The sequence below is a fragment of the Loxodonta africana genome, chromosome 11 (genome assembly GCF_030014295.1).
Source record: "Loxodonta africana isolate mLoxAfr1 chromosome 11, mLoxAfr1.hap2, whole genome shotgun sequence".
Lineage (NCBI taxonomy): Eukaryota > Metazoa > Chordata > Mammalia > Proboscidea > Elephantidae > Loxodonta > Loxodonta africana.
In genome coordinates this window covers 11593923-11612270 of record NC_087352.1, presented here as the reverse complement: position 1 = coordinate 11612270, position 18348 = coordinate 11593923, and the positions used below count along the sequence as shown (strand labels likewise).

The following is an 18348-nucleotide window of genomic DNA, read 5'->3' as shown; positions in this document are numbered from 1 at the left end:
ACCCTGAATTTGGGCTTCTAGCTTCCTAAAGGGTGAGAAAATTAATTTCTGTTTGTTAAAGCCACCCATTTGTGGTATTTCTGTTATAGCAGCACTAGATAACAAAGACACCATCTATTTCTAAAACTTTTTCATCACCCCAAATAGCAACTCTATACCCATTAAGTCATAGCTCCCTATTCTTCCCTTCCCCAGCCCCTGGTAGCGTCTATATTCATTTGCTTTTGTATTCGGTTTTTCATTCATGTGTTTGTACATTAAACATTCATGGAAAAAAAATTATGTTCCTTATCACACTCATTCCCAATTCTCTTCACCTAATTGTGCATTTAAAAAATATATATTTTATTGTGTTTTTGGTGAAGGCTTACACAGTTCAGGTTCCCGTGCATGATTTTCTACAAAAATTGTTCAGTGACATTGGTTACATTCTTCACAATGTGTGAACGTTCTTGTTATTTCCGTTTTGGTTGTTCTGCTTCCCTTCATCTAGTTTCCCTGCTCCTTTACATTTTTGTTTTAAAGTAATTGCTGACCTTTTGGTCTGCATTGTTTTTTCAGCTCTCAGGTCCAATATTCCCTCCTCCAGGAAGCCCTCCTGGACTCCCCCATCTCTGCCTTGCCCATTGGGTGGTGTGTGAGCCATGAATGGGGGCTGTAGCTGCTTTGGATGTGTCTGCCATGTGCCACCTCTATGCCTGGAGTATGAGTATCTCTACATACCCGGCTGGGGCTCTCTGGGTGTTCCTTTCTTGGTGTGATCAGGACTATTTGCTCTCTGTAGTTTATAAACCTGAAAAGAATAAATGTAAGGGCTCTAAAATGTAAAAGGAAAATTGCAGCATTAGAATTCATGAATGGGTAATGAAGCAACTATCAAACATCATGGTACGTCAACTGGAACATAAATGTTTATTCATTGATTCCATAAGTACTTATTGAGCTCCTACTGTGTGCCAAGTATTGCTTTAGGTACTTGGGGGTACTGCAGAGAACAAGACAGCCTCCAAGAACCTGAGATTCTAATTATGAGAGACGGTAAACACGTAAATAAATACATACGATGTATCCTCGTTGTCTTGTTTGTTGCTGTCAAGTTGGCTCCAGTCCATGGCGACCTTGAGTATAACGGAATGAAACATTGCCTAACCCTGCGCCACCCTCATGGTCATTGGTATGTTTGAGCCCATTGTTGCAGCCGTTGTGTCAATCCATCTCATTGAGGGTTTCCCTCATTTTCACTGACCCTCTCCTTTACCAAACATATCCTTTTCTAGCAATTGGTCTTTCCTGACGACATATCCAAAATAAGTGAGCGAAAGTCTCCACATCCTCAGGTCTAAGGAACATTCTGGTTGGATTTCTTCCAAGGTTGATTTGTTCATTTTTTGATATGATATATCAGAGGGTGATAAATGTAGAAAAGAAAGCCAGATAAAGGGATAGAAGCGTGATGGGAACTCACTCTGAGGGGAGTATGATGGGAGTAGAGAGCAGTGACATTTGAACAGAGAACTGGAGTTGGTGAGGACTGAGCCAGGAAGGCATAACTGGACACCTGGGGGAAGAGCATGACAGGAAGGAGCAACAGCAAGCGCAAAGGTCCTGTGGTAGGAACCTGCCACTGTACTGGAGGAGCAGCGAGGAGTTGCATATGAGGGGGCGAGGGATAGGGATGAGGTCACAGAGGTGACGAGGGGCCAGAACTGGAAACTCATAAATTTTGGCAAGTTCTTTCAGTTTTACTCTGCGGGTGGCAGGAGGGTCTGAGCAGAGGAGGGTTGCAATATCACTTGTGTTTTAGCAAGATCCTTTTGGATGTTGAGCAGGAACAGAGTGCAGGAGCTTGGGAGGGGTTGGATCCTGGGGGGTGGGGGCCAGGGGTGGTTCGGTTGTAGACTTCTCCCCTTCCATGAGGGAGACCCAGGTTCCATTCCCAGCCCGTGCACCTCAAGCACAGCCACCACCCATCAGTCAGTGAAGGCTTGCGTGTTGCTATAATGCTGAACAGGCTTCACTGGAGCTTCCAGACTAGGAAGAAAGGCCTGGCGGGCTACTTCCCAAAAAATCAGCCAGTGAAAACCCTATGGATCACAATGGTCCAATCGCCATCGATCATGTGGATGGCTCAGGACCTGGCAGCGTTTTGTTCCATTGTGCGTTAAGTCAGGGGCTGACTCAATGGCAGTTAACAACAGCAAAGAGGGCACTGAGTCTAGAGAGCTGTATTTATTTATTTTCCACCTTCCTTCTCCATCCTCCCTCTCATTCCCTTCTCCTCCCCTCCTTAAGCATCTCTCATCCTCAGACATGCTTGGAGTATGCCTTCGTGCACCAAAGAATATGCTTTTGTGCATGAAAGAATGCGCAGGGTTGTTTCACATGTATGTGTTAATTTTACATCAAGGACATTATGCTGGGAATCTCCTCCTGTCTCTTACCTTTTCGCTCATTGCTCCGCTTTCAGAGCGCTACAAGTTGCTGTAGGAGTCCCAGGGCAATGCAAACCATTAACGCACCCGGGTGCTAATGAAAAGGTGGAGGTTCAAATCCACTCAGAGGTGCCTCACAAGAAAGGCCTGGGGATCTATTGCCAAAAAATCAAGCATCCAGCTTGTTCTTTCCATTGCTACACAAACCTGTGGCTGACAAGTCGATTCCGACTCATAGCAACGATATAGAACAGAGTGGAACTGCCCCATAGGGTTTCCAAGGAGCAACTGGTGGATTTGAACTGCCAACCTTTTGGTTAGCAGCTATAGCTCTTAACCGCTCCCCCACTAGGGCCCCTTTGCTGTTATGCTACATATTATTGTTACATAGTATTGCACATATTTTTTTCATGATGGACCCCTACGTTACTTTCAGCTCCCACCCCCATAAATAACACTGCAGTGAACATCCTGGCACATTCTCCAGTATGTTTCTTCTGGCCCCTCCACCATGCCAGAAGCCAGAGGCGGGATCACTGGGACACTGGGCATAGACACTTAATTTCACTAGAAACTGCCAGGTTGCTCTCTGTAAGAGGGACTGCAGTTCATACTCTCATGTGGTATCTGTGTGGCTTCCCAGGTGGCCACCGCCTCACCTGCACCTGGCATTTTTCATCCTTCTGCTTTCTGCCAGGTGGCTAAATGCTGAGTGGTGTCTCTTGAGTGTTTCAATCTCCTTGCCTGTGAGTTTGAGCCTCTCTTCAAATCCCAGAGTGCATACTCACTTCATGAGCTGCTTGTCCATCTGGTATCCCCGTGCCTATTGGGCCTCCAACCTGAGAGCTCTTCCGGGGCTTAGGAAGATGCTTGTTGCTGTTAGCCGCTATCTAGTCAGCCCCAGACTCATGGCAGCCCCACACACAACAGAACAAAGCGTTGTCCGGTCCTGCGTCATCCCCATGATTGGCTGTGGACCAGACCATGGTGATCCATAGAGTTTTCGTTGACTGATTTTTCGGAAGTAGATCACCAGGCCTTTCTTCCTGGTCTGTCTTAGTCCGGAAGCTCTGCTGAAACCTGTTCAGCCTCATGGCAACACACAAGCCTCCAGTGACAGACAGCGGTGGCTGCACATGAGGCGCATTGGCTGGGAATTAAACCCGGATCTCACCGATAGAAAGTGAGAATTCCACCACTGAACCACCACTGTCTTCAAGAAAATGCTTAAAACCCAGTGCCATCGAGTCAAATCCAACTCACAGTGACCCTACAGGACAAAGCAGAACTGCCCCATAGGCTTTCCAAGCCTGTAATCTTTATGAGAACAGATTGCCCCATCTTTCTCCCATAGAATGGCTGATGGGTTCGAATCACCGACCTTCTGGTTAGCAGCTGAGCACTTAACCACTGTACCACCAGGGCTCCTGTCTGTAAGATAGGGGCAGTAAAAGGTCAAAGGTACACCTGACCCAAGCCATGATATTTTCAATTGCCTCACATGCATGCGAAAGCTGGACAATGAGTAAGGAAGACTGAAGAATCGATACACTTGAATTATGGTGCTGGCGAAAAGTATTGAATGGACTGCCAGAAGAGCAAACAAATCTGTCTTAGAAGTACAGCAAGGATGCTCCTTAGAAGCTGAGGATGGTGAGACTTCATCGCATTTAATTTAGACGTGTTTTCAGGAGGGTCCCTGGAGAAGGATATTATGCTTGGTAAAGTAGAGGGTCAGTGAAAAAGAGAAAGTCCCTTAACAAGATGGTTTGACACAGTGGCTGCAACAATGGGCTCCAACATAAAAACGATGGTGAAGATGGCGAGGGGCCAGGCGGTTTCATTCTGTTGTACATACGGTTGCCGTGAGTTGGAATGGATTTGGTGGCACCTGACAACAACACAACAAAAGGTCTCTGAGTGGGGCAAATGGTTTGTGCTCAACCGGTAACTGAAAGGTTGACAGTTCAAACCCATCCAGTGGCATCTGGTGATTTGCTTCTGTAAAGATTGTTGTTACTTCTGGTGCCGTCGAATTGATTTAGACTCAGAGTGACCCCATGTGACAGAGTAGAAAGTGAAGATCACAGCCAAGAAAACCCTATGGAATAATTCTACTCTAAAACACATGGGGTCACCATGAGTCAGAGTCGACTCCACGGCACAAGACGACGTCTACCTCATAGGCATTTTGTGAAAATTCAGTGTGATTAGTTTTTTCAGATCCAGCGTAATTACTCATTTCAACAAATATTATTGAGGCCCTGCCCCTCCAGGGCTCACAGTTAAGTGGGAGAGACAGACCCATCCATCCCCCAAAACTGATGACCCAGAGTGGACAGAGCTAGGAGAGAGGCACCTGACCCAGACTGAAGGTCAGGGAGGGCTACCTGGAGGAGGTGACATTGGAGCTGAGACATGGAGAGTAAAGATTGTGTCCATCTCCTTCAAGGCTCTAGCCCCGTGTCCCACCTCCCCCTCTTCATTATACCCTCCCTTATCCATATAAAGTTTAATGAGCACCTATTATGAGCACAGTGATAGCCTAATCTCTTACTTTGGGAGCCTCTGGGTGACATGGGTTACACATGAGTTGGAATCAACTAGACTGCAACTGGTTTTTTGGAGGCCCTGGGTAATGGAAATGGTTAACACACTTGGTTGCTAACTGAAGGTTGGTGGTTGAGTCCCCCCAGAAGTGCCTCAGAAGGAAGGCCTGGCATGGCAACCTACTTCTGAAAAATCATCCACTGAGAACCCTACAGAGCGTAGATCTACTTGGACACATAGGGGTCTCCATGAGTTGGAGTCAACGACGGCAACTGGAGGAAGAAAAAAATTATCTTATCATGGGAAGCCCAGTACAGGGGAGAGTGAAGCAGAGCAACAGCACCGGGGTGGGATTTTAATCCAGTCCTCCACTGCCTGGGTGTGTGACCTTATGCAAGTGGCTTCACCTCTCTGGGCTTTAACGACATCATGGAGATGATAGGGCCCAGATCACAGGGCTCTCCAGAGGATTCTTTTTTAAGATCATGAAGTTGAAAAATTCCTAGCACAGGGCAAGTTGAAATATACTCAATACATTTCCGACCTTGCACCTCTTCCCTAAAGGCACCGCACCCACCCTCTTCCGAAGCCCCTGCTCCACGGCGAAGCACTACTCAAGAGAAGATTCTCTATAGGACTTTATTGGTATAGGGGGGTAAGAGACATTACGGTGGGAGTCCTCAGCCCAGGGCTCTGCAGTTTCAGCCTGGAGCAGGGACTAGGCTGCTGAGGAGAGCAGACAGCGCTCCCAGTGTTCAGGGGAAGGTGGTTCCGAAGCGCTTCTTCACTTGCCGAATGTCCTCGAAAACCAGCTCCTGTTGGGGTGTGGGGATCATTTTGTGCCTCCTCCTTCCCAGGATGGCCAGTCCTACCACCTACCTGACTCCCTGATCTTCCCCTTCCTGACCACCATGCCTTCCCTCCACAAGAATAGAGCAGGGCTCCCCACTGTCTGTGGAATTAGGACGTATCCTGGGCTGGTGGCCCAACTTCTGTGCCTCAGTTTCAGATGGACCAGAGCTCCTTGAAGTTGGAACACCTCTCCCTGGCCTGGCTTTCAAGGCCTGCCATCTCTTGCTACCAATCCTTTCTCCAAGGCTGCTCCTGCCCCAGCTGTGCCTTACTCACACAAAGGCACTTTCCAGCCTCTGTGCCTTTGCCCAGGCTGTTTCCCTTGCCTGGATTGCCCTGCTCTCCAGATATCCCTAGCTTGCTTGATCTTGATTATTTATAGATCCTCCTGCCTCAGGTCCTTTGCACTCACCCTTCCACTGGGAACACTCTTCTCAAAAGCTCTGCCTGGCGGGATTTCCCTAATCATTCAGACCTCATTTAAAGAGTCATCTCCCAGGAGACGACCCCACCACCAAGCTTACAGAAGCCCCTCCCCAACCCTTGGCTGTCCCACCTATTGCCTCATAGGTGCTTAGCTCTATCTGGGTTTATCACCTGGCAGCTCACTAGTCTATGATCTGTTCCCCCTGCCATTATCTGGAACTTTGTCTCATCCATGACTGTACCATCCCCCTCCTAGGAATAGTTCCTGGCATTTAGCAGATGCTCAATAAATATTTGTTCATGAATGAATGATTCTCTAAACCCCACGCAACACCAAACAGAGCAAATGTTGGTTAAATACTGAGCATTTACAGTGTGCCAGACACTATACACAGCCTCCAGCTGAGGATCCCTCAGAACCCACCCATTTTACAGATAAGGAAACTGAGTCTCATGGGCAGCCTCTGGCCCAAGATCACACACAGAGTGGGGATCTATACCTGACTCCTTGGGCCCTTCACCATCTCTCAGGGCTGTCTCTAAAAGGTATCCAGGATGGGAGTCAGAGGACACTTCCCTCAAGTATGAGCACCCTAAGATCTGGCTGTGTGACAACAGGGATGTTGTCAGCCTCTCTGGACCTTGGTTTTCCCAATCCGTAAAAGAGGGGAGGACCTTGGACTCTCCTCTCTGCTCCACCCAGATACACCTCAGCCCTCCCGTGCCCGGGGAAGGGGCCTAACCGGGTCTTGGTAGTAAAGTCGCTCTCTTTGATTCTGTCATAGAGTTTCTTGGCCTTGTTTTCCAGGGTACTTCCAAACTCCTTCAGCTTGTCCGGGATGCCCTCCAAGGTGCCGGAGAAGTCGGGGGCCGCCTGTGCTGGGGCTGGGCCTGCCCGGAAAACCAGGAGCGGGGGGGGGGAAATTTTTCAGTATTGGGAGGCCTTAAGATGCGATTCCAGGGATGGGAAAAGGGATCCATAAGTGTGATTTTTTGGAGGTGATGGTGTTAGAATGCGGGGTACGGGCGCAACCCAGGGCGCTTAAACTGCTGGGAATTGCCTTACTCCTCCACCCTCCCTCCCCGCCCCTTTCCAGCCTATAGAATCACGGTAGCCAATCCTGGACGGATGAGAGGCAATGCGTCATCGGTCGCTAGGACCCCCCTAGGCAGATTTTCCGCCCGCGGGACCTCTTAGAGAATTTGGAGACCCACCTGCCGGGGTGGAAATGGGGGCTCCACGAACGCTATGGAGACCTGGCACAGAAGGGGCCCAAAGAGCTCTCAAAGGTCTTCCAAACTTGAACCCCAGCCCCGCGGTCAGTTTCACGCTTCAAAATTCCAAACTCCCAAATCCTCCTACCCCATTTTTACCTTCCAAAACCATCGACAGAACCACCACCAGGACCGGGAGCGACAGAAGGAGCCTCATGGTGCGGCAGGAGGGGACTCTGAAAGCGAAGGCGGGGTGGGGGCGATCAGTGGCAGCCCTCCTCCCTCCCCCGCAGCCCCTCCACCCCTCTCTTGCAGTCATGGGTCGCCCCTACCAGGCACCCAACACCCACCTGCATCCGAAGTAAGACGACAGGTGGGAGGTCCTGGGCCCCGGTGCCTTTATCAGGCAGGGGAGGGGCGGGGCGGGTTAATCTCCCTCCCCCTGAGCCTCCCCTTTGCCAGCCTCCCTGAGCCCACCCACCTTTTCTCCTCTCCGCCCCTGATTGAAGGAGAAGGGGGCTCAGGTGGGGCCCAGGTACTTCTCTCAGGCCCGAGAAGCCCCTTGCTGTTCAGTGCTTTCACCTCCAAATCTCCCTGTTGAGGGGGGTCCCCAGGCTCCAGAGCCACTTGCCACCTCAGGGGACAGCTCTCACCCTCTCTCCCTGCCCTTCTCCCCTCTGGGGGCATCTCCCATTCTCAGGGGTGTTTCAGTAACCGTGGAGGGGGTGCCTCATCCCCCAGTTTACCGTGTCTCCCGGCCCCTTCTTCCATTCCCTTCTTAGCAAGTCTTCTCAGCTCAAACAACCCTTACTCTTTGCCTCTGGGGGTCACCCAGTCAACCCTTTGCACTCCGATCCCCCATGCCACCTCCCGTCTTTCTTTCAAACTAGCCTTTCAAGCTCCTCACCACCTGCACCTGTACCCCAGGCCTCCCTCAAAGTTATCTTGGGTCTTAACAGCTCCCAGTGTCCCTTTTTTGGGCGGGGGCCTTCTCTTCCACCTATCCAAACGCCAAAACCTCAGCTGTGAGGCTCCCAATGTGTGCCCCTCAAACCATTCCACCAACCCTCCCACTCCATTCCCGTGTCTCCTTGACTTTGACTTTTCAAGCCACAAGGTCCGTATAAACAACCCATCTGCCCCTGTGCCCCTATTTACTCTCCCAGGCCCCTTCTTAGTCTGCTGGCCATCCTGGCACTGAGCCCCCCTCCTCATAACCTCTTCCCTCCCACCACCACATCCATCCCCCAGGGCTGGAGTGGAATGCCCCCCCCCCCGCCCCCGTCATGGGCTGTTTTTGACTGATAGTGATCCCTGGGCAGCTGGGGCGGGGAGGCTGGCTGGGCCTTGCAGCCCCTACTCGGCAACCACGTGTCAGATCCTGCGGGTGGGAGGAATGGTTGTGAAAGGGATGGCACAGACACCACGACCCTGGCATGATTGCAACACCCCTCTGGCCAGCTCAGCGCTTCTAGTCCCTGTCAGCCCCCGAATGCCCTCCAGACTTCTGCTTCCCCAGTGAGCCCAGCACTCCCCAGACATCCACCAGATGTCTGCTGTCTTCCCCACCTGCCAAGAACAGGGTCATAAACAACTCCCAGGCCTTTCTACTCTCTTCCTCTCCTCAGCTATGTTGTTGTTAGTCACCAAGGAGTGGATTCAGACTCACCACAGCAACACTATGGGTATAGAGTAGAACTGCTCCACAGGGTTTCCAAGGTTGTGACCTTCTGGAACCAGACTGCCAAACCAGTCTTCTGAGGCACTTCTGGGTGGTTTCAAACCACCAACCTTTTGGCTAGTAGCAAGCATTTAAAAGTTTTCACCATTCAGGGACTCCTCAGCTTTAAGTGTTTCCATTTTACAGATAGGGAAACTGAGGAACAGTCAAGAACATCCAATGAGTCACTGAGGAGTTGTGGGGGAGGGGTTCTTTGTCCTTCCCCCCGCCCACTGCCAGACTCCAGACTGTTTCCCTTCAATCCCCGAATCCCTGCTGGGGTCACCCCCTCACCCCCAGCACCCACTGCCAGCCCCTGTTCCAGAAACTACTTTCCCCAGGCCCTTGCTCCACTTCCTTGGCCTCATGGGGGTTTGGTGAGGTGGGGCCCCCATCTCTGCTTAAATGTCTTCCTGGCTCAGATATTCATGGAATCTCTGAGGGATCCTAGATAGACATGAGAATTCACGGCTCAGATCTTTGAGGGGGGGATTTGGACATCTGAGGAAAACAGGCTCTGAGAGGATGAGGCCTGGAATTCATAGAATCTCTAAGGGACCCTAGATAAAAAAAAAAAAAATTTTTTTTTTTTTTTTTTTTTAGACATGAGAATTCATGATTCAGCTCTTTGAGGGGGAATTTGGACATCTGAGGCAAACAGGCTCTGAGAGGATAAGGCCTGGAATTCATAGAATCTCTGAGGGACCTTGGACATGAGAACTCAGGATTTGGCTCTACAAGGGGAACATGGACATCTGAGGAAAACAGGCTCTGAGAGGATGAAGGCCCCAGTGCCAGGCACACAGTGAGTCAGCAGCAGCCCTGGCCCCCTGCCCCGCTGCCTCTGAGCCCCTGACTCTTCCCCTTCTCTGGGCCCTGAGTGAATCATGTCCCTGGGACGGGAACCCTTCTCCATGGGGTGCCCAGGGCAGCGCCAGGGAGATTGTGCCCTTGGGAGTGTGCGGGAGGAGCCAAAGCAGTCAGAGGGCAGGGGAGAAGTGCAGGCCCAGACCCAGGAGATAAAAGTTCAAGCCTCAGCCTGTCCCCTGTGGTGAGAGCCAGGCTCCCCTCCTCTGAGAACTGAGGGGGTGGGAGAGGAGGAAAGTGCCCGAGGCTCTCTCACATCTCAGTCTCTCAGCGGAGCCAACTCCCACCTCCCAGCCAGCCCTGACCTCCACAGGCTTGGCAGGGACCCTCAGAGGGGTGATGGGAGGCCTCTCCCTTCACCCAGCCCCCCAGCCTGCACCCAACACCCAGTAGGCTCATTGCGAGAGACAAGAGGTAAACAACAGGGCTGGAAGAGAGAAAGAGGAGTTCCAGGCAGCCCAGGACAGCGCAGAGGCATGAAGGCAAGAGACAGAATGCAAAGAGGCAGACACAAAATTAAGCGAATTGCATGTGTAAAAATGGTTGAAATAGCAAATGTTTTCTTATGTATATTTCACCACAAATTTTTTAAAGCAGGATAAAAAAAAGAAAGCGAGAGGCAGAGGGAAGCAGAAAGAAAAAGAAAGCAAGACTCAGAAAGGAGTGAAGGAAGGAGCTCGCTAACTCAGAGGAAAAGAACAGCCCAGTGATGGATTCAGTACTTAGGAGACCCTGAGCATTTAGGGGCGATGGGAAAATCTGGGAACAGATAAGCGTGATGGTTGAACGATATGATGAACATAACTCATGTCACTGCACTATATATGGGAAGAGTGCTGAAACGGGCAATGTTTTGTTACATATTTACCACAATTAAAAAAAGTGATTAACAAGTGAGGGGAAAACAAGCCAGCGCCCCTGGAGCAAGCGAAACCGTAGGAGGCAGATGAAAGACCTCAGCAGAGGAAAACAGGAAGCTGGGAAATGAAGCCTCTCAGGGTCAGCAGGACAGAACCCAGGAGAGGGAGACAGAATCAGGTATGACTAGAGAGAGGAAGGGAAGAATCCTGAGAGTGGATAATAATAGCTTAACTATAATGGCATTGGTCTCGGGTCATTTTGAGTCACGACTTAGTGTAGCAGATGTTATAAGGATGGGGAAACTGAGACTCAGATTTTTTTTTGTTATTATTCCCCAAGATCACACAGGGAGTCAAACGCAACAACAGGATTTAACCCAGGGCGTTATTACAGCTGCTAACCAAAGGGGCGGCAGTGTGAGTCCACCAGCTGCTCCTTGGAAACCATATGGGGCAGTTCTACTCTGTCCTATAGGGTCGCTATGGGTCAGAATCAACTGGATGGGTAATTGTCCCAGAACTCATGTCTTGGAGACAGAATGGAAAGAGGCAAAGCAAGGGAAATTGATGAGCTGTCCACACACAAAAAGAATGGTTGAAATGGCAAATGTTTTTTCATATTTATTTCATCACAATAAAAAAATGCTTAAAGCAAAAAAAAAAAAAAAAAAAAAGGAGAGAAAGTGAGAGGCAGAAACAAGAAAGCAAAAGACTCAGAAAGGGACTAAGCCAAACCAGTTGCTGTGGTCATTCCGACTCTTGGTGACCCATGTGTTACACAGTAGGGTTTTCGTGGCTGTAATCTTTATGGAAGCAGATCACCAAGCCTCTCTTCCATGGCACCTCTGGATGAGTTGGACTCACCAAGCTTTAGGTTAGGGTCTAGGACAAACTGTTTGGTAGCCATCAGAAAGGGACAAAGAGAAGCAAAAAGCAGGGAGAGTTAAATAGAGAAGTGGAGACAAAGAAAGAGACACACCTGATCACACATGGAGTCAGACAGAGGGGGCAGGATGAGAAGTCATGTGGCCAGTGTGGGGAAGGAAGGAGAAACTAAGGCACAAGCGTTAGAAACCACACACAGATGCTTGGCAGCTGCTGTGCAGCCCAGTGGATCTTTATTAAGCGAACGCCCTCCGGGAGGATAGCTGGGGCAGGTGCAGAGCCTCCTGCTGGCGGCAGGGAGGCAGGAGGGATGGGGCAGGAGTGGGGCCTGACAGGTGGTGAGCCTGGGGGCTCACTGATTCTCGCTGGATACAGCGTCGGTCTTGGTGCCCACTGCCGCCTGCACCTTCTCCACCAGGTCGGCCCACTGGCGCTGTATGTCTTCCACCAGGGGCTGGAACCAGCTCTTGAGGCGGGCCTCGAAGGCCTCAGCCTGCAGGCGCATCTGGGCAGCCTGCTCCTCCACCTTGGTGCGCACCTCCTCCACCTGCTGGTTCACCTCATCCAGGCGGTCGCGGGCCCGGTTACCCACCTGCTCCAGCCGCCCACGCAGCTGCTGGCCCCAGGCCTCGGCGCGATCCTGCAGCGGCTGGCTGAACAGAGTGCCCACAGTGGCGGCGCGCACGCGGCCCCGCTCCAGCAGTGGCATCACTTGCTCACGGATAGCACCCACGCCACGCTCCACGCCCTCCTGCGCCCCGGCCTTGTACACTGCCAGGCGCTTCTGCAGGTCCTCGGCATCGCGTAGCAGCCGCTTGTGCAGCTTGCGCAGGTGCGAGGTGAGGCGGGCGCGCAGCTCCTCGACGTTCTGGCCCAGCATGGTCTGCGCCTCGCTGCGGTACTGCGCCAGGCGGCTGCGCACTTCCTCCATGTCAGCGCCCAGCCGTGCCTGCGCGGCCTGCAGCTCCTTGGACATGCGCGCCTGCAGTTCCCTGGACATCGAGCCCACCTGGGCCTCCAGCTCCGACTTGTAGGCAGACACTTCCTTCAGCGTCTTCTCCATCAGCGTCCTGTGGGCCAAGGGGATGGGAGAGGATGAGACGGACGGGGGCCGTGTGTGGAGAGTAATACGGGGAAAGGCCCGGGGCGGGGGGTGTGGGCAAGACAGTAATAGAGCACAAACCAAAAAGTGGGAGGGAGAGAAGGAGACAGAGTGTGAGAGACAGAGACTAAGGAGGAGCTCCAAAGGAGAGTAAAGGAAGGACAGAAACAGAGAAACACGAAGTGTTTTTAGTTGCCCTGGAGTCGTTTCCGACTCAAGACGACCCCATCTGTTACAGAGTAGAACTACTCCATAGGGTTTTCAAGGCTGTGACTTTTTGGAAGTAGTTCACCAGGCCTTTATTCTGAGGTCCTCTGGGTGGGTTTGAACCGCCAACCTTTCAGCTAGTAGTTCAGCACTTAACCGTTTGCGCCATCCAGGGACTCCTTAGAAGATGAGAAAGCTAGTCAGGGAGCAGTCAAGAACGGGAGTTGGAAATGGAGAGACAAAGCAAGAACAGAGAGAACCAGACCCCCAGGAGTTAGTGATGGGGACAGAGAGAAATCCAGACCCACAGAAGCTGAGAGTCTGGTGGGAGCTGCCTCCAGGAGGGTCAGAGGCCGGGGCAGGGCACTCACGTCAGCTCTTGGTTGATCTGGGCACCAAGCAGCTCCTCCTGAACGTCCCCAGACAGCGTCTGCAACCAGTGCAGGTAGTCCCAGAAGCGGCCCAGCGCCAGCTCCCAGGGCTGGCTGCCCTGTTTATCGAGCCGCTGAAGACCTAACTGCACCTCGGGCTCCGGCTCCACATCGGCCTGGCATCCTGCACAGAGCAAGTTCCTGGCTGGTTAGGGCCCTTCTGCCCCTCTGGATACCCAGTACCTGGTATGCAGTAGGTGCTCCACAAATGCTCATGGGCCTTTTTGGAGCATGGTGGGCGGGGGGTGGTGGAGGGACACCCTGTTTAATCACTGGACAAGCATTTATTGACTGTCTTTGTGTGCCTTATGCAGGGCCACGCTGGGGGGATGGAAGATAAGAATAATCATCTCTGATGTGCTCATCTCTAGAGCTCACTACCTGCTAAGCGCTCCACATATACAGTAAAACCTGTGAAAGCTGGAACCTGTGTAAGGCAGAAACCAGTCAGAAAAGGAAAACTCAAATATTTTCCACTTATAGCAGTAGGGAAACCCTGGTGGCATAGTGGTTAAGAACTATGGCTGCTAACCAAAAGGTTGGCAGTTCGAATTAATGAGGCGCTCCTTGGAAACCATATGGGGCAGTTCTACTCTGTCCTATAGAGTTGCTATGAGTTGGAATCGACTCACTGGTAATAGGTTTGTTTTTTTTTTTGGTTTTAATAGCAACAGAAAAGTGGTCAGCTACACCCTGTCAAAGGTGGAAAACTGTCGAGAGCCAGAAAAACAAGGCAGTCCCATCGAGTTCGGGTCTCACAGGCTTCACTGTATTAAGTCATCCACCCCACCCTAGCTGGTAGAAACTGTTCGAGAGAGCTCCCAATTTAAGGATGGGCAAAACAGGCCCAGAGAGGTGAAAACAGCTGCTCAGAGCCAGTGAATGTCAGCGAGGCCTCAGACCTGGGCCTGTCCTCAAGGGGAAGACCGACTTACAGAAGAGGGGACCCAGGACCAGATGGGGCAAGGGCTAAAGATGGAAGTGGGAGGGGTCATGGAACCTGAACTAGCCCCACCCCCATACCTGCCAGGAAGGAGACCACCAACACAGCCCACAGAACCTTCATCTTCTGGGTGGCGATTGGTTAGTCTGGGGAAGGAGAAAATGTGTCTATCAACAGGCTCAGGCCCAGAGCCCTGCCCCGCCCGGCCCGGCCTGGCCCGGCCCAGATAGGCCACAGCTTAAACCAATCTGGCCTAAACCAATCGCAAACAAAGACCTAATGGCTTCTTCGTTGTCTTGTTAAGTCCCTCATTGTCTTCCCGTATCTCCCCATCCAAGGTCGGCTCCAGTCTGCCAAAATTCCATCTCCCTCACCCAGGGTTCAAATTCCACCCCCCAACACTCCGCCCCTGGTTCCATTTCAGTTCCAACTGGGCTTTCTAAGTTCCAGTTTCACATTCCTCGTTCCACCTTCACGTTCTAATCTCCAACTTCACATCTGTGCGCTGTCTTCCACGTGTTAATTCACTGAATTCTCATTTTAAAATCCATCTTCAGATCGAGAATCCAGCCACCCTGCCACTACCCACCCCCTGCTCTCCACCCCCCCCACCCCACTACAGTGCCTATGTCAACAATTAAGGAGGATGGGGCACAGAGTCGGTGCTCAATAAATGACAGTGACAATTCATAGGATGTGGCTATGGCTTGTTTCCTCGTTTTGCCTACAGGTCCAGCTGCTTTCTCCACCCCTCTCCTCAGCTGAGATGGGGCACCCCAGCCCTCCACTGGATCCAGTCTCCTGCTTCCGGCCTCACCCCCAACTCCCGCTTTTGTCCTGACCCAGGCGTAGGGCAGTTGCCTTCTCTTCCCCGGCCCACCTCCACCAACTCTCTTGAGCTTCCTTCATTCCCTTCCCTGCCCCAGGCTCTTTTTTTCCTGGAAGCCAGGGCTCCCAGGGTCCCAAGACACACCCTCCCAGAGGCCCCTCGACTGGGGGCACTGACACATCATCCCAGAAGCCCCTGAGCTGGTGGTCCCACTGCCCCATCCCTGCATCTCACCAGCTCCCGGAGAAGATAGACTTTCGTCTCCGCTCAGGCTGAGTCTAACTCCGGGAATCAGACTCATCCAATTATAGGGCTCCCCCCTGCCCCGCCCCCTCCCCCAGGGCCAGGGCGGGCTGGGCCAGCCCCTAGTCACGAGGTGGGCTGTACCTCTCCCACCGCCCCCACAACAGGGCAGAAGAAGGAAGTGGGGCTTGGAGGCCCTGTGGCCTGTGGCCCCCCCAGCCCCCAGGAAGGGAGATGACACTTCACCCAGTAATCCTACTGCCCTCCTCTACTCTAGGAGGCTGGACATGGAAGGGGATCAAGCAGGCCTGGAGCGCCTCTTACCCCTACTGTGTGGATGGACAAAATTTGGGACAGGAGCCGATGGAGCTTGGACTACCAGGTCCTAGGGGAGGAGGGGACTGGGGGCTCAGATTCCTGGGTCTGAGGAAGGAGGGGACTGGGGCCTGGACTCCTGGGTCTGAGGGAGGGGACTGGGGCCTGGACTCCTGGGTCTGAGGGAGGGGACTGGGGCCTGGACTCCTGGGTCTAAGGAGTTGGGGGCCCAAGCTCTTGGGTGTGAGGAAAGGAGGTGTTTAGGGTCCTGGATTTTTGGTCTGAGGGGAGTAAGGTTTGAATTCCTGGGTCTGAGGGAGGAGGGGGCTGGAGGCTTAGACCCTTGGACCCAGAGAGAGGAGGAGGCTTAGACACTTGGGCCCAGAGAGAGGAGGGGTCTTAGACACTTGGGCCCAGAGAGAGGAAGGGGCTTAGACACTTGGGCCCAGGGAGAGGAGAGGCTGGAGTTCTGGACTCCTGGGTCTGAGGAGGAGGGGTATAAAAACGGCATGGTGGAGACTGTTAACCTCCTCTAAATGCATGAGGTGGGAAGAGAATCAAGATCAACAGCACAAGGATGGTGCCCTGAGGTGGAAGTCAGACATACCTGCACCCTTCAACCTTTTCAACAACTCTGACATCAGCCTTCGCTCTTGGAGCGCTATTACTCTGCTGGGTCTGATAATTCGTTACAGTGGCGATACATAACAAACAGACCGTACTCACCATCATGGGTTTATTAGGGAAGTAACAGGTTACAATTCAGGTTCAGGAACGCCCAGGATACAGCTCTTTAGTCAGGACAGCTTTTTGGTTGTGCCCACAGGCAGGCCTCTTCCTCAGCCCCTGGGCTCCTGGGCCTGGCCTCTGCCCTGCTCATGCAAATCTTACAAAGCTCTTTAGCTCTCCTGACAAGTGCCTAGAGGCACCCCACTCTGCCACTAAGTCTCCTGCCTGAAGGCCTTCAGCTGTCTTACTCCATGGGTTGGCACGCCCACTGAAGCTGCCTAGAACCCTGGGTCAGAATCTTGCCACCTCATGCCGGTCTCCTGGTTCTGCTGCTGCCATTTCTCTGCCGCTGCTTCTCCGTATCTGGTGTTACGGCTGTCTCCTGAGTCTAGGAGATTCTCAGCTCAGGGACCCCGGGGTCAAAGGACGCATTCCACTTCTGGCCTTCCCGCCTCTGGGATGGCTCATTTTAAGCCTGGTGGGATGGCAAAATTGACCAATCCCTTTGTTAGGGTTCCATACACCTTATTTGCATGGTCTCACCCAATCATTTGGCAGGAGTTACAAGACCATGGTGAGAAAGGCCATACAAAAGCAATCCAACCCATTGTAAGGGGGCTTGACCCAGAGAGATGGGGCTGGGGCTGCAATTTTGGAGTCTGGGGGCCCAGATAGAAATGGGATAGAAGGGTGGGGACACTGTAATGCAGTTGCTAAAAGCCTAGGCTTGGAGCAAGAAACCTACATTTTAATCCTGGCTCCACCTCTTTGGCCTTGAACTTGGACACCTGGGAGGCCCTCTTTGAGTCACTTTCCCTACTTTGGGAAATGAGGACCCAGCACTTCCCTCCAGCACAGGTGTTGTGGATCCCAAGAGCTGCCCATGGACTGTGCCTTTTACAGGGCTTTGAGAAGCTGTGGTGCTCAGTTAGAACTGTGGGCTCTGGAACCAAACAGCCTGGACTGGGAGTGCGGCTCTGCCAGTTGCCAGCTGTGTGGCCTTGGGTAAATGACCTAGCCTCTCTGAGCATCAGCTTCCTCATCTATAAAACCAGGAACATAACTGCACCTACACCAGTTTGGTGATGCAGCCAGTTAACGTGCATCTGAAGTACTGAGAACAGTCCTTGGTTCAGGACAGGTACTACATTAAGGCTAATTGCTGGTACCTTCCTAGTTATACAAATCCTGTTCAATAGCAAAACCTGAGGAGTCAAGGCTACACACGAATTGGAGGCGGGACTCATTCCTGGTTCCATGAGGGGGCGGCAACACTGGATTCTGTGGGGTCAGAAGAGGCATTGGGTCCCAGGAATGGAGCCCAATGCCAAGCCAGGCCCTGGACTGCTTGCTTTGGTCTCAGAGGGCACTGGCAGGGAGGTGAGGTGGCCTGGCAGGGTAACTAGGGGTCCTTCTGCCCAGCAGCCTCCCTCTCCCAGACTGCTGAGGGGAGATGAGCAAGGGTTTCAGTTCCCCTGTCTGGAGAGGTGTGGGGTGACAGCCTGCAGTTTACCTAAGGTCAAGCTGGCAAAGCCCTGGGCTCCCTCCTCCCCAGCTTTAGATGCTGAGACACAAGTGACCCACCTCCCACTGCTCGCTCCATCAGGTGCCAGGAGCCTGAGCCCCCCCCCCCAACCCCTCAGCAGTTCTTAAGCTTTTCCCGTGGCTGGAATCTTTGGGGCAGCTTCTGAAAGCTCTACCTTCCTATCAGAATGAAGTTCTCAGATCCCATCACTCCTGCA

The 18348-nt window shown here is 52.3% G+C and overlaps 2 protein-coding genes across 3 annotated transcripts; both read right to left on the bottom strand.

Moving 5' to 3' along the window:
• Positions 1-5605: 5605 nt before the first annotated feature.
• Positions 5606-9361, bottom strand: APOC1 (apolipoprotein C1). Of its 2 annotated transcripts, none has more exons than XM_023544166.2 (4): positions 9145-9361; positions 7635-7711; positions 7004-7151; positions 5606-5797 (listed from the first exon to the last, which is right to left on the bottom strand). In XM_023544166.2, the coding sequence occupies exons 2-4, from the start codon at positions 7690-7692 to the stop codon at positions 5767-5769; spliced, it is 237 nt and encodes a 78-aa protein (XP_023399934.1). In that variant the 5' UTR covers positions 7693-7711; positions 9145-9361; the 3' UTR covers positions 5606-5766. The 2 variants fall into 2 exon arrangements, with proteins under 2 accessions (XP_023399934.1, XP_003406493.1); XM_003406445.4 differs by lacking the exon at positions 9145-9361 and adding an exon at positions 7826-7882.
• A 2646-nt stretch (positions 9362-12007) lies between these two features.
• APOE (apolipoprotein E) lies at positions 12008-15616 on the bottom strand. The gene is made up of 4 exons (XM_003406443.4): positions 15554-15616; positions 14571-14636; positions 13488-13671; positions 12008-12877 (listed from the first exon to the last, which is right to left on the bottom strand). The coding sequence occupies exons 2-4, from the start codon at positions 14611-14613 to the stop codon at positions 12160-12162; spliced, it is 945 nt and encodes a 314-aa protein (XP_003406491.1). The 5' UTR covers positions 14614-14636; positions 15554-15616; the 3' UTR covers positions 12008-12159.
• Between the last annotated feature and the right edge of the window lie 2732 nt (positions 15617-18348).